The sequence below is a fragment of the Xyrauchen texanus genome, chromosome 4 (assembly GCF_025860055.1).
Source record: "Xyrauchen texanus isolate HMW12.3.18 chromosome 4, RBS_HiC_50CHRs, whole genome shotgun sequence".
Classification (NCBI taxonomy): Eukaryota; Metazoa; Chordata; class Actinopteri; order Cypriniformes; family Catostomidae; genus Xyrauchen; species Xyrauchen texanus.
The window spans coordinates 47,529,957-47,546,386 of record NC_068279.1 but is presented as its reverse complement, the minus strand read 5'-3'; the positions used below and the strand labels follow the sequence as shown (position 1 = coordinate 47,546,386).

Sequence of the window (16,430 nt, the reverse complement as noted above, 5' to 3'; positions counted from 1 at the left end):
CTGTGGCACAGCCGAATAATTGTGCAGGAATATTTGTTTCACTGCCATTGAAATGCTGTAACAACAACTTAAATTATATAAAAAATTAAAAGGTCTCCACGGTAAGACGCTCAAACCACGTGATAAGATGCGCCAATTGACAGTCTCAGACGCGGAGGCAACTGAGATTCATCCTCCGCCACCCGGATTCAAGCGAATTACTACGCCACCATGAGGAATTAGAGCACATCGGGAATTGGGCATTCCAATTTGGGGAGAAAAAGGGAGAAAATAAAAAGATTTAAAAAAAAGGGATGAACAAATCCAATTAAGTTAACCAAAATATTCTTGTGGTTTAGTGTCAACAAAAATCAGTGTTTGATGGTTAAAATCATTCACGTTTCATTAGTAGAGTAACATATGGTGTTCCTGTCCTCAGAGCCAGCTATAGTAGATTCTATAGTTCATTTGTTGGAAACCCAAAATTTTGACCTGCTTTTGCAATGAACAAGTGTGAATTTGTGTTTCTACCTTCGGCTGACAATTTTTACGGCATATTCCTGCCCACTCTTCCTGTGTTTGCACTTCCTGCAGACTGAGAAACTGCCCTCACCAAGTGGCGCCCCCTGCAGGCACAGCTCATAGTGCAAGAAAAACTGAGACTCCTGGAAAACACAAAAAAAGAGCACGTTTACCTTTTTCACCACAAATATTTAAAGTTATATGATCTTTCAAAAGCTTTTTTTTAGAGAGGCAGCAGTGTACTTTCAGCATAGCACTACGATGGACTGTGGCAGAACCGGGCCTGTCAACATTCGCATGAGCGTCCAGGACGTCCCCCATTACCACATTCTTGTTGAACAAGATAGAAGGAGCCACGAAAGAGTAGCCCTGAGAGCAAGAGAAAACACAATTAAAACACAGTAGGGTTGATAACACATTTTTATACCAATTCCAGTGAAATTTCAAAATTCAGTATCGACACAACAGCACAAACTATGCAATTGAACACACTCCATTAAAAGTAAAATATTCATGGAAATATATGTCTAAATTTGTAGAAGTAGGTCTGTAATTCAACTTAAATATACCGTTTCTTTATTTTTTCCTCTTTAGGCCTAACTTTGTGTTTATATTATGATTGTGAGTGCTTCTCTATTTTTTCCCCCCAATATTCTTGTTTGATTAATATTAATGGCATAACAGACAATGGCAAGCCCTAAGGCACAGATCAGATATTTTGACATGCAATTTTTTTGCCCAGCATGTTTACATTTACTTAGGACAAAACAACTGTGGTAGAAAGTAACTTCGCACAAAGCAGATGTACTTTTCACATCCCTACAGCAGTTTATTTTGGTAGATAATGTAATTGCATTGCCATCGGCAGGAGGTGTGAAGCCTGAATGAGAACACCATAGAACAGGATTGACATGACAGAGAAGGTGTTCCAATAACAAGTGTGTGGATTTGTCATTTGATCGGGATGACCTGGTATTCTGTTTCAGAGCTTGTGTGTGTGTGTGTTACACTAGCTAATAATAATGGAGGGTCGTGGCATGAAATGGAGTGTACTGTATACATGGATTTGTCTCTCTAAAAGTGGAACAGGGGCAAGTGTGTGTGTGTGTGTACCTGAAACAGACGGTCTGTACTAGGTGGCGTGCTGGCAGGGGAATACACTGGCTCCATCCCAGTGAACTCTTCTGCAAAGTTTCCCACATCCAATTCATTACGGAGTTCTGGTCGGAATGGACTCGCAACCTTTTTCTCAGACAGATCAGACCAGTTTAAACCCTAAAACACAGAGTGATTAATATAATTGCATTACATAACAACATTTTTGGTAGGCTAATTATTATGCAGAAAGATAGCCCAAGCAAACTGTTCAAGCAAAACACTTGCATAACTACAATGTTTCACATTTTGCTAGGTTTCAAATAGGGATGCACCGATCCGATACCTGGATCGGTATCGGCTCTGATACTGAAGCTTTTAGACGGGTCGGGCATCGGTCAAACGAGCCCGATCCAAATCCGATCCTGTATATTAGTCATGTTCATTACTGTCAAGCTTAAAAAAAATGGCATTAAAGAACCATAAAAACACAAAGTAGTTCATATGACTCATGCATTTTATTCAAAGCCACTTGAAGTCGTGCGATAGCTCTGTGAATCACAAAAAAGCTGTGTTTAATAAGTAAATATAAAATGCATGCACAGCTCCAAACGTCAATCTGTCAAAATGTAATGGAGCAACAGCAGACAGCAAACCCACAACCTGTAAATAAGCATTGTTAATCATTTTTACATGCAAATTGAGAGGGTGGAAAAAAACTCAAATATGACTGTTTAATGGCCCAAAAGGAGAGGAGGCGAGAACCTTGAAGAACGGATGACTCTTGATGTCCTCTGCTCCTCGGGGACCAGACCCCAGCCTCTTATGAGGGTCCTTCACCAGTAACTTTCTCAAGAGGTCCTGTGCCAAAGGTCCAATTATAGAAGGGAATGGAGGCTCACAGCGCAGGATACGTCTAAGACAGACAGAGAGAGCTAATTTAATTCTGGGGAATGATTTCTCTGATGTAATCATCAATGTGATACAATCACAACAACAGCTGTCATCACTGGGACTTTAAATGCATTGCGGGAGTACAGTCCTTAAGAGTCATGGAGGTTTGTCTGTGCACAGACGAGACTCACTTGGACACTTCACTCTGGGAATTTCGCTCTCCCTCCAGAGTGAACGGAGATGCTCCAGTCAACAGCTCAAACATCAGAATCCCCAAACTCCACCAATCCACCGTCTACAGGAAAGTAAATAAAGGAAGGACGAAACAGGGGTAGATTTCAGCTAAGATTATTGTTTGTCTGCAATTATTCTTCACTACAGGCAATAGGGCAATGGTCACTAATGATTATAATATAGGGTGGCTGACTCCTCTTCAAAAAAATACTCAAAACCAGCCCATCTGGCACCAACAATCATGCCACGCTACAAATCATGAGACCATTTTTCCCCATTCTAATGGTTGATGTGAACATTAACTGAAGCTCCTGACCCATATCTGCATGATTTTATACACTGCTGCCACACGATTGGCTGATTAGTTAATCGCATAGATGATTGTTGGTGCCAGGTGGGCTGGTTAGAGTATTTCTGTAACTGCTGATCTCCTTGAATTTTAATGCACAACAGTCTCTAGAATTTACTCAGAATGGAGCCAAAAACAAAAAACATCCAGTGAGCGGCAGTTCTGATGATGGAAAATACTTTCTGATGTTGAGGTCAACAGAGAATGGCCAAAGTCTACGGTAACTCAGATAACCACTCTGTACAATTGTGGTGAGAAGAATATCATCTCAGAATGCTGTTCAATATTAGGCAGGTGGTTTTAATTATGTGGCTGATCATATATATATATAAATAAAATAGGCTTGGGATCTACTGTATGCCATATAAAAAAATAAAAAAGGACTTAAATATTGATCAGTTTCTCCCCCAAACCTATCATTTTGATTACTTTTATATTGCCTTTATGTGCTTTTGGACCTTCTGAGTTCTGTTCACCATTGACTTACATTGAATGGACCTACACAGCTAAAATCTACATTTGTGTTCTGCAGAAGAAAGAAAGTCATACACATCCGGGATGGCATGAGGGTGAGTAAATGATGAGAGAATTTTCATTGTTGGGTAAACTATCCCATTAAAGGGGGGTCTTACACTGGATGCATCTGACAGATGAAATGGCATGTTCTAAAATTCAAAACAATTATGTCCAATGAAGTTTAGCAAACCACCGCAGCCGCTCACTGTCTGTCGTGGTGCCCAGTTACAACTCTGGAGGCTGCTAAAAATTCTTCAAGGCATCATACAGAGAACTTGCATAATAAATGTTGCCATTTCTAATCGTTCAATTTGCACAGTTACACCAGAGCGCAACTGGCATAGTGTTCCATTAAATTCAACCCAAATCATTATCAAAGGACATACAGTAGATTATTTACTCTAACCTACATAATGTATTTTCAGTTACAAGTATGTTTTTTTTGTGGTTTGACAGCATGAATGAAACCTGTTCAAGGCTCCATATACAGAAATTGCATAATAAACGTAATTGTTTAGTTTGCGCAGTAACACCAGTTTTATACATTAAAATGTATCAACATCGCTTTGTCAATCTTTTTTTTTTTTTTACTTAGTGCATGGTGACTAGGTTCACAACTTTGGACTGCAACCTGTACCGCATTGGAGCGTCCTTCAGTATAAGTAAATGTTCACCCCCTTATGGTCTCCCAAAGCTATTACACCAGACTACATAAAACGGAAGGCCAAATCAATACATATACTGTGTGTATATATATTTACACACACACACACACACACACACACACACACACACACACACACACACACACACAGTATCTCACAAAAGTGAGTACATCCCTCACATTTTTGTAAATATTTGATTATATCTTTTAATGTGACAACACTGAAGAAATGACACTTTGCTGCAATGTAAAGTAGTGAGTGTACAGCTTGTATAACAGTGTACATTTGCTGTCCCCTCAAAATAACTCAACACACAGCCATTAATGTCTAAACCGCTGGCAACAAATGTGAGTACACCCTTAAGTGAAAATGTCCAAATTGGGCCCAAAGTATAAATATTTTGTGTGGCCACCATTATTTTCCAGCACTGCTTTAACCCTCCTGGGCATGGAGTTCACCAGAGCTTCACAGGTTGCCACTTGAGTCCTCTTCCACTCCTCAATGACGACATCACAGAGCTGATGGCTGTTAGACACCTTGTGCTCCTCCACCTTCCATTTGAGGATGCCCCACAGATGCTCAATAGGGTTTATGTCTGGAGACATGCTTGGCCAGTCCATCACCTTCACCCTCAGCTTCTTTAGCAAGGCAGTGGTCGTCTTGGAGGTGTGTTTGGGGTCGTTATCATGCTGGAATACTGCCCTGCAGCCCAGTCTCCGAAGGGAGGGGATCATGCTCTGCTTCAGTTTGTCACAGTACATGTTGGCATTCATGGTTCCCTCAATGAACTGTACATCCCCAGTGCCGGCAGCACTCATGCAGCCCCTGACCATGACACTCCCACCACCATGCTTGTCTGTAGGCAAGACACACTTGTCTTTGTACTCCTCACCTGGTTGCCGCCACACACGCTTGACACCATCTGAACCAAATAAGTTTATCTTGGTCATCAGACCAAAGGACATGGTTCCAGTAATCCATGTCCTTAGTCTGCTTGTCTTCAGCAAACTGTTTGCAGGCTTTCTTGTGCATCATCTTTAGAAGAGGCTTCCTTCTGGGACGGCAGCCATGGAGACCAATTTGATGCAGTGTGCGGCGTATGGTCTGAGCACTGACAGGCTGACCCCCCCCACCCTTTCAACCTCTACAGCAATGCTGGCATCACTCATACTTCTATTTCCCAAAGACAATCTCTAAATATGACGCTGAGCACGTGCACTCCACTTCTTTGGTCGACCATGGTGAGGCCTGTTCAGAGTGGAACCTGTCCTGTTAAACCGCTGTATGGTCTTGGCCACCGTGCTGCAGCTCAGTGTCAGGGTCTTGGCAATCTTCTTATAGCCATCTTTATGTAGAGCAACAATAATTTTTTTCAGATCCTCAGAGTTCTGTGCCATGAGGTGCCATGTTGAACTTCCAGTGACCAGAATGAGGGAGTGTGAGAGCGATGACACCAAATTTAACACACCTGCTCCCCATTTACAGCTGAGACCTTGTAAAACTAACGAGTCACATCACACCGGGGAGGAAAAATGGCTAATTGGGCCCATTTTGGACATTTTCACCTAGGGGTGTACTCACTTTTGTTGCCAGCGGTTTAGACATTAATGGCTGTGTGTTGAGTTATTTTGAGGGGACAGCAAATGTACACTGTTATACAAGCTGTACACTCACTACTTTACATTGTAGCAAAGTGTAATTTCTTCAGTGTTGTCACATGAAAAGATATAATCAAATATTTACAAAAATGTGAGGGGTGTACTTACTTTTGTGAGATACTGTATATAGATTGCTGCTTAAAGTTAAAGATTGTTTAAATGAAGATTTCGATTCAGTGAAATCTGCATATTAATGATGATTATTAAATGGAATATTTGATTGTACTATTATGATACATTTCTGTCTATATTCTATAACTATTTACAGTGGGTACGGAAAGTATTCAGACCCCCTTAAATTTTTCACTCTTTGTTATATTGCAGCCATTTGCTAAAATCATTTAAGTTCATTTTTTTCCCTCATTACTGTACACACAGCACCCCATATTGACAGAAAAACACAGAATTGTTGACATTTTTGCACATTTATTAAAAAAGAAAAACTGAAATATCACGTGGTCCTAAGTATTCAGACCCTTTGTTCAGTATTTAGTAGAAGCACCCTTTTGATCTAATACAGCCATGAGTCTTTTTGGGAAAGATGCAACAAGTTTTTCACATCTGGATTTGGGTATCCTCTGCCATTCCTCCTTGCAGATCCTCTCCAGTTCTGTCAGGTTGGATGCTAAACGTTGGTGGACAGCCATTTTCAGGTCTCTCTAGAGATGCTCAATTGGGTTTAAGTCAGGGCTCTGGCTGGGCCATTCAAGAACAGTCATGGAGTTGTTGTGAAGCCACACCTTCGTTATTTTAGCGGTGTGCTTAGGGTCATTGTCTTGTTGGAAGGTGAACCTTCGGCCCAGTCTGAGGTCCAGAGAACTCTGGAGAAGGTTTTCGTCCAGGATATCCCTGTACTTGGCCGCATTCATCTTTCCCTCGATTGCAACCAGTCGTCCTGTCCCTGCAGCTGAAAAACACCCCCACAGCATGATGCTGCCACCACCATGCTTCACTGTTGAGACTGTATTGGACAGGTGATGAGCAGTGCCTGGTTTTCTCCACACATACCGCTTAGAATTAAGGCCAAAAAGTTCTATCTTGGTCTCATCAGACCAGAGAATCTTATTTATCACCATCTTGGAGTCCTTCAGGTGTTTTTTTAGCAAACTCCATGCGGGTTTTCATGTGTCTTGCACTGAGGAGAGGCTTCCGTCGGGCCGCTCTGCCATAAAGCCCCGACTGGTGGATGGCTGCAGTGATGGTTGACTTACTACAACTTTCTCCCATCTCCTGACTGCATCTCTGGAGCTCAGCCACAGTGATCTTTGGGTTCTTCTTTACCTCTCTCACCAAGGCTCTTCTCCCCCGATAGCTCAGTTTGGCCGGACGGCCAGCTCTAGGAAGGGTTCTGGTCATCCCAAACGTCTTCCATTTAAGGATTATGGAGGCCACTGTGCTCTTATGAACCTTAATGGCAGCAGAATTTTTTTTGTAACCTTGGCCAGATCTGTGCCTTGCCACAATTCTGTCTCTGAGCACTTCAGGCAGTTCCTTTGACCTCATGATTCTCATTTGCTCTGACATGCACTGTGAGCTGTAAGGTCTTATATAGACAGGTATGTGGCTTTCCTAATCAAGTCCAATCAGTATAATCAAACACAGCTGGACTCAATTGAACATCTCAAGGATGATCAGAAGAAATGGACAGCACCTGAGTTAAATATATGAGTGTCACAGCAAAGGGTCTGAATACTTAGGACCATGTGATATTTCAGTTTTTCTTTTTTAATAAATGTGCAAAAATGTCAACAATTCTGTGTTTTTCTGCCAATATGGGGTGCTGTGTGTACAATAATGAGGAAAAAAAATGAACTTAAATGATTTTAGCAAATGGCTGCAATATAACAAAGAGTGAAAAATTTAAGGGGGTCTGAATACTTTCCGTACCCACTGTATGTCTTCTTGTTTGTCTGTAAACAAGAGCATTTTCATCTTTTTACATTAACTTAATATTTAAAATTACACAAATGTCAAATTAAAGTCTGATGTATGTTGTCATATGTTATTACAGTACTGAGAACTGGGGGGGAAATGTGCCTAATTGTAATATAAAATAATTTTCATGCTACAAAATTAGGCTTCATTTTATAGTTGTTTTCTTTTCATTTTGAGCTGAAACATAACCTGGATACATTTTTTTTTTTGAGGTTCACACAAAAATCTTTGATCTCACCTTGCCATGGCCAGCTTTCCCTCTGATAATCTCTGGTGCCATGTACTCTATAGTGCCACAGAATGAGTATGTTCTCTCTTTCTACAGGTGAACACAGAAACAAAGCAGCATAAGGACTGAGAACTGCACACAGGATACAACAAAACAAAACCAAACTCCAGTTATTATAGCTTTATTTTCTCACCTCTTTCTCCAAAAACTCCTTACTAAGCCCAAAGTCTGTCAGGACCACATGACCATCACTATCCAATAAGATATTCTCCAGTTTAATGTCCCGGTACACAATGCCAAGCTGAAAACACAAGACCAAACGATGGTGCTCATAAAACACTGGTATTATTTAAAACTACTGACATCCCTACATGATTATTTTATAATATAAATATAATATTGGTAGGAATAAAACAAAGTTTGAAGTCTCAAAGTTTGATTAAATAATAAGTAAATTTTGGATAAAGATTTCATTAATTCCTAAAAAAAATTTTTTTAGGAAAACATATTTTTCCTATCTGGATTGTATATTAAATAATTCATATATTTTACTAATTAAATCATCAAAAAATACATTTAACACAGTTTAAATATTTAAAAGTAGGTGATTTAGGTTTCATCAAACAGCTCCCCTTCTGCCATTGGTTGAACAAACAGATAGCCCCACCCCAACCTCACACCATTGGTTTAACTAACGGGGCTACGGGCCACTCAAACAGAGCATTTGGTCAAAGTTGTCTCTGCTTATTAAACTAGAATAGGAGAAAGTATTTTATCATTCAAAAAAATAACACAAATCACCTTATTAATAAATTAATTAATTAAAAAGTGTGAACTTCTCAAAAAATTTGATTAAATAACTATATCCTTAACTATATCCTTTCTAACAAAGACTAAAAAGCTTCTTCCCTTTTCCCGTCTCATTTTAATTTATAAATACTGTACATTTACATACAGTAAAACCAATGTGTCTTTAATACAGTGTGTGTGGTAGCTCATCAATGAAAAGGGATTCAACAGATCTACCTTGTGCAGGTGCTCCAGGGCCAGTATGATCTCTCCCACGTAGATCCTCACCTCATCTTCTGAGAAATGATCTCGCTGGTACAGGTGAGTGAACATCTCACCTCCACTCACATAGTCTTCCAATACAAACACACACACACTCATAAAAGTGTCCAAAAGCATCTTTAATTTCAGGAGAAGTAGCTAGAAGCAAATACGCCATCCATAAATCTGTGTGCACGTGTGAATTAGGACATCTGTCATCTGTGCTTACCCAGTATAAGGTGCAGTTTGGTTTGAGTCTGAAAGGCGTAATGGAGTGTGACCAGAAAGGGTGACTGGCGGATGTGTTCCAGTACCTGCCGCTCTGTCCGAGTGTGCTCGGCGGTTTTTGCTTTCTGAACGATGGCTGCTTTCTTCAGAACCTACGGGGGGAAAGGCCAGAAATGTTTTTCAAAATTATCAATAATATAAATAACAATTTAATAAATAAAATATGCTTTTTTTTTATAGATTTCCCAAAGAAATTGTGTTTCAAGAAGAGAGACAAATACAAACCTTCATCGCATAAAGTTTGCCTTTATCATGACCACTGATTTTTCTGACCAGGAAAACTTTCCCGTAAGCTGATAAAGTCGAAAGCAGAGATACAGTTAAATAGCTATAGTACATTTTTAGTTATTTGTGCAAATATTCTTCAAAAGAATAGTTCACCCAAAAATTATAATTCCTTCCTCATTTACTCACCCTTATGTCCTGTCAAACTTGTATGACTTTCTTCCGCAGAACACAAACGAAGATGTTTAATCCACTTCTTCTGAAGAACCGAGAATCGAATTAAGTGTAACATCTTGCCATTGCAGTCTCTAGGCACAATCGTGATTTCAAGCTAGATTACACTTCCTAGTGCTTGACGCATGCAGGAAGTGTAATCGAGCTTAAAGTCACGATCGCCGAGGAGACTGCTGATGTCAAGATTTATAGCGAAAGTTATAGCGAGTTATATTTAGGTCTGTTTCTCACCCAAAATCGATAAGATCAAATCAGAAGACACGGGTTAAACCATTGGATTACTTTTATGCTGCCATAGTGCTTTTTGGAGCATCAAACTTTTGGTCACCATTCCCTTGCATTGCATTGCATGGACAAAGAGACATCATATATTCATCAAAATCTATGTTTGTGTTCCATGGAAGAAATAAAGTCATATGAGTTTGGAGGAGATTACATAATGATAAAATTATCATTTTAGTGTGAACTATTCCTTTAAATGCCTCCTGTAAGTCCTACATGTTTTAATAAGACAACATTAAACATGTACAAGGTGTCTGGGCATTTACTAGGTTTGATTACGGGTCAGGTGTCTCTAGTGACCCAGTTGGTTAGTGACTGGTTTAAATGCTAATTGTATACTCATCGTTGAATAAAAACAGTTTAGACGTTATGCAAGTCCATTTTAATTAACTTTTTTATCATCAGAATCTACTTGGTCAGAATAAAAAAATAAAAAAATCACAGCAAACCTTTACGGAGTAACCAAACTGTTTTCTGGCATAGAAACAGACTCAAGTATCACAGTGATAGTTAGTGCTGTGCTCTCACCTCCAGTGCCTAGCACTTTAAGAAGTTCAAAGTTCTCCATGCCAACTTTCTCAGTGTGTCCTGTGAGGTTCGCTGAAAAGAGATGAACAGGCATATGTAGACAAATAATCACCCAAATTTTTTGTTAGAATGTCTTTTTAGCTAACATATGAAAGAAATTGTCTCTCAGCTAATACTGTAATTTATACAGAGAACCTTCTAACTTGGTACAAAAATATAGATTCAAAAAATACCAATAGCGCCCAAACTGTACAGTTCAATTGTTATTTAACAGAAGTAATAGCCTAATCAACACAACAAAACTGAAGTCAACTTCAAAAGTAAATGTTAAAGATTGATCACTGTCTTTTAATATGTAATAGATAACGGGATTGTTAAAATGAAGAATGACTGCTCTCCTATTTGCGTCATTTAAATCAGAGGACACTTTAAAAAAAAAAAAAAAGTAATAACATGTTTTTTACATAGTACCATGGTAAAACATTTTTTAGACAGGTACCCTTGGAAGTACCATGTATATACCATGGTACAACATGAATATGTTAAACATATTTCATTTATATATATATAAACACCGAACAGCCACAACATTAAAACCACCTGCCTAATATTGTGTAGGTTCCCCTTGTGCTGCCAAAACAGCGCCAACCCGTATCTCAGAGTAGCATTCTGAGATTAGATTTGTCTCACCACAATTGTACAGAGTGGTTATCTGAGTTACCGTAGACTTTGTCAGTCTGAACCAGACTGGCCATTCTCTGTTGACCTCACTGGATGTTTTTGTGAGTGAAAATCCCAGAAGATCAGCAGTTACAGAAACACTCAAACCAGCCCATCTGGCACCAACAATCATGCCACAGTCCAAATCACTGAGATCACATTTTTCTCCATTCTGACGGTGGATGTGAACATTAACGGAAGATCCTGATCCGTGTCTGCTTGATTTTATGCACTGCTACCGCACAATTGGCTGATTAGATAATCGCATGTATAATTGTTGGTGCCAGGTGCGCTGGTTTGATTTTCCCACACAGCAGTCTCTAGAATTTACTCAGAATGGTGCCAAAAACAAAAAACATCCAGTGAGCGGCAGTTCTGTGGACGGAAACTCCTTGTTGATGAGAGAAGTCAATGGAGAATGTCAGTTCGAACCTGTCTGGCCAAAGTCTACGGTAACTCAATATAATCTCAGAATGCTATTCTGAGATGTGTGTTGGCGCGGTTTTGCCCTATTAGCCCTGACCTGAACCCCATTAAAGATTTCTGGAATGTGATTAAGAGGAAGATGTATGGCAACATCTGCTTAACATCTTAAAAATGTACAAACATTCAAAATCACAAATACCTCAAAGACAGCTAATGAAGGTCTTATTGACATCCGAGAAGAAACGTCTTATAGACGTATTGCAGATGAACAAACAATCATCTTGTGAGTTATTAAATACATCTTTAGAGCGCCTGTGTGTCTCACGCCGCTTTTCACCCTTTCTTTTGATGAAATTAGCTCGCTGGCTGCAAGCAACAACAAACACAGCGTGAGCCATGATGTCTGAATCGTGAAAAAAAAATAGATATTTTATATATATTTAAGCAATATCACACAAGCAAGAGTGCGACATGGCGTTACATCAGCACTACTGTGATTCGACCGCAGGCTGAGTGCTGGTAAGAAGATTTATAATGACTCAGTCAAGGTGTCTCTCAGCTGTGATGAGCCTTAATGCTGAAGATGTTAGTTTAAAGCCATTTCCTAGCTTTAGTAGTGTAGTCATAATCCAAGTGATCACGTAGTGCTGATGAATGAAAACAGTGACTAAGGCTGACTCACTTTACGTCACCTAACTGGTTTATACTACACAAAAAATTGTCTATTTCCACCACCTGCTGGCAAAAATTTGTAATGTCACAACAATAAATGTAAAGAGACTCATGTAGCTCTTAACACATCTGCACTGCTTTTACACTTTAGTTTAGAACGGCATGAACACAACCGGAGTGATACACACAGTGAAGCGTCTGAGTGCTGATGGTGCGAGACCGCCAGTACTCATGGAATGTCTCTCGCCCAATCAGATTCGAGGACTGGAACTAACTGTTTTGTGTGTGTGTGTGTGTGTATATATATATATATATATATATATATATATATATATATATATATATATATATATATATCATATCATTCAAATTCTTTTTTTTAAAGTACCATGGTATATATACTAAATTGTTTTGGAAAGAAAGAAAGAAAGAAAGAAAGAAAGAACTGAGGGTAAATATATTAAATGTATTATTATTTAAGTGAGGATACAGTCACCTACCATTAGTGATCTCATGTTTCACGGTGCACACTTTACTGCGGGTTTCCAGGTCCGAGTCCTCACCACTACCACTACTGTCCCCTGACATGATGATGCGACTGATTTATAGTGTGTTTGATCAGTAAAGTGAGTTTGACAGATTGCTCTTCCAATCCACAACCATCTATATTAATAAAACCAAACGACGCCGTTTACAGCGCAGAAAATATCAAGTATTCCACAGCGAAACTTTCAAAACGGATTCTTATGACATAGAGGATAACATGTTTTTGGTTTTATAATGCATCTCAGCTCATAAATCCCTTTGACATCCTGCTGTGGTCACTAATCTTCATACACGACCTAAATATTAATCTCCACTTTTGATATAGTGGCGTGCTTCGATATACTTTTAATATATCTTTCGAAAACAATGCGCGCTATTTTTAACACTTCAACTGCAATTAATTGATCATAATGTCGATCATAAATGGCTGTTATTTCCGTATTTCCAACTTCGACACAACTGTCGTGAGCTCATATGCAACTGCAATGAAGATCGCAGACCTGACGTGCGTTTGCGGTCACATTTGAGTTAATCGCATTATTGCGGCTACCGCCTCTGCATTACCTGCAACACACCTCCAATAAAGCGATATATCGATCTGATAGAGGGCTATTATAAACCCGGTAGCGTACGTGCTAACTATCAAACAAGACAGTTCACATTAAAATATCCCTAACAGCTAGTTCACAAAAGCTGAACGGGTGTATTTAAGTGCTGGCCTTTTCTCCTTCTTTCCGGATGTAGTTATGAATGACACACGTGAAAAATATGCGTTTGATATGGAAAGGAAATTAACTGAACGATAAATGTCTGGAAGAAAGTGTAAAGACTGTGGTTGACTTCAGCTACGGAAGCCGACGTAGGGAAGATCTATTCGCAAACGAATTATAACCGACTCTTTTTCATTGATTCAGTTGAACCGATTCGCAAAGCTTATTTTCAATCACTGGCTCCATGATAGCACACGTAAATCACCCAGATGTGTATTTTGATGTATGTGTTTACATCTGGAAGACGTTATTTTTAGGTTGTTTGATCATCTGCAGTACGTCTATAAGATGTTTCCTCTTAAATGTGGGCAAGACATTCATTAGATTCTGAGACTTTTAGGATGTTTGTAAATCTGATCTTTTTAAGATGTTTAGCAGATGCTAACTATGTGACGCTTTCCAGTTGAAAAGATCTAAAACAGACATCTAGGAGATGTACGTGTGCTAGTAAAATGGGAGTAAAACTGTTTAGGGTGATCATATTGGAAACAAACACAGCTATGTCAAAGGAATAGTGTGCAGAACACTGTTTGCTGGATATTATATAAGTCGACTATTTAAACCAGTGCATTTTCATGCAACAATAAATGTTTCAAAACACTTTACATCATAAAATTAAATTTTTTAATTAGTTGAGTGGTTGTCGTCCAGTTAGCATCTCGGAAATATAGCAATTTGGCATTTTTATTCCAATTTTGTATAAAAAAAAATGTCATAATTATAATTATTTATAATTAATTCAAATAGTATGCACAAATATTCATTGCTACTGCAGACATGGTAAAAGCAAGGGCGTAACCATGAAATTGCTTTTGGGTGGGCCTCAATAAAATTGGAGGGGCCAGATGTTTATCATATTTTCCAAAAATTCCTTTCACACTTTCTGAAATTAATTTGAAAACTATTTTATAAATATATAAATTAAGTCAGAGAATCATCTCTAATATTCTGGGTGGGTCTGGGTCTAATTTGGGTGGGCCCAGGCCCACCCCGGCCCACACTTGGCTATGACACTGGGTAAATTAATGCTATCTCGAACATAAATGCAGTAATTAGCATCACTATTTTTATATGCAGTACTGTGCAAAAGTTTTAGGCACTTGTGAATAATGTTGCATAGTGAGGATGTTTTCAAAAATAATGACATAAATGGTTTTCATGTATCACTTGTCATAAAAAGTCCAGTAAACATAGAAAAGCCAAATCAATATCCGGTGTGACCACCTTTGCATTTAAAATTGCCCCAATTCTCCTAGGTACACCTAGACCCTGTTTTTCTTGGTTGTTGGCAGACGGGATGTTCCAAGCTTCCAAGCTTGTGAAACATCTTATGCACAGTATTAGTAGCCTATTATTCTTCTAGGACATAAAATGCTGCCCAGGGACTTCAGGAACACTTGACTGATGACTCGAACGAATCGGTTGTTCGTTTCTTTTGAATTGGTTCATTAAAATGAACCATCCGAACGAACCGATTCGCAAAATGATTCGGACTTTACAACGCTAAGTGCCGCTATTGAAATCGGTTTCTGAGTACAGCAGCTGTGTGGTTGGGTAGGTTGCTCTTGTGTAGGTGGCGAAAGAGGAAAGCTGGTGCAATGCAACTTGCCAACTCCCGTTCTAAAGTACTGCCTCTCCCTATAACGACAGCATTTATCTTGCACACCCTTTTTGTATCTCTATGTGTAGGCAGGGTCGATGTTTAGCTTTAGGATCATTATTTTACAAGATCCAGAGCTGTCCAGGAAAGAGAATAAAATAAAATAAGTAGGCTACATGATAAAAAAAAATCCCCCAACATGTTTATTGACACAAATTTGAGAAGAATAACTTTGTATGGTATCTGAAATACTATATTTAAAGTAAAAAATAAAAAAAAATAAAAGCCATCTTCCTCAACATATGGGAATTTAACTGTGTTACAGCCTATTTAAAGGGATAGTTCACCCCAAAATTTAAAATCATTTTCTCACCCTCACGCCATCTCAGATGTGTATGACTTTCTTTTTTCACAAAGATAAACACAAATATTTTTAGAAGACTATTTCAGCTCTGTATGTCAATAAGTGAATGGTGAGCAAAATTGTGAAGGCCCAAAAAGCACATAAAGGCAGCAGTAACCCACAAGACTCCAGTGGTTTAATCCATGTCTTCTAAAGTGATCTTAATTGATTTTGGGTAAGAACAGACCAAAATGTAACTCCTTTTTTACTGTGCAAATTGCCATGTTAGTCTCTAGACACGATCATGATTTCAAGCTTGATTACACTTTCCAGTGTTTGAGCATGCAAATAGCGCTAGATGGCGCTATAGGAAGTGTAATCGAGCTTGAACGTTCTTGTATAAAGCTCTATATGGAGGAAATGAAACCCCTCAAACTCCCCTAGACATCCCCCATTATAAACAGCAATTACGTGGTAAAGAGGAGACAAATAATATTGGTTTTTAAGTTGCACATTATCATCCTTACTAAAATGGTTTGGTATTTGGTAATGTTTTACCAATTTTTTTGGTTTTGTTTTTTGTCTGCATTAAAGGGACATTTATTACAACTGTAAAAGTTTTAGTTTCTAATGATTTTAGGCACTTGGTGTTTTTAAATTTTTTTTTTAT

General features: G+C 38.8%; 1 protein-coding gene across 1 annotated transcript in view; it reads right to left on the bottom strand.

Annotated features, from left to right (window-relative positions):
- Nucleotides 1–13,847, bottom strand: part of LOC127637994 (ribosomal protein S6 kinase alpha-4-like) — a 38,349-nt gene extending 24,502 nt beyond the window's left edge. The window contains 12 exon segments of the mRNA XM_052119354.1: nt 511–644; nt 745–870; nt 1,615–1,776; nt 2,362–2,512; nt 2,682–2,785; nt 8,086–8,166; nt 8,270–8,377; nt 9,103–9,218; nt 9,356–9,506; nt 9,640–9,707; nt 10,684–10,755; nt 13,002–13,847. Coding sequence (XP_051975314.1) covers nt 511–644; nt 745–870; nt 1,615–1,776; nt 2,362–2,512; nt 2,682–2,785; nt 8,086–8,166; nt 8,270–8,377; nt 9,103–9,218; nt 9,356–9,506; nt 9,640–9,707; nt 10,684–10,755; nt 13,002–13,089 — 1,361 coding nt within the window. The 5' untranslated portion in view covers nt 13,090–13,847.
- Between the last annotated feature and the right edge of the window lie 2,583 nt (nt 13,848–16,430).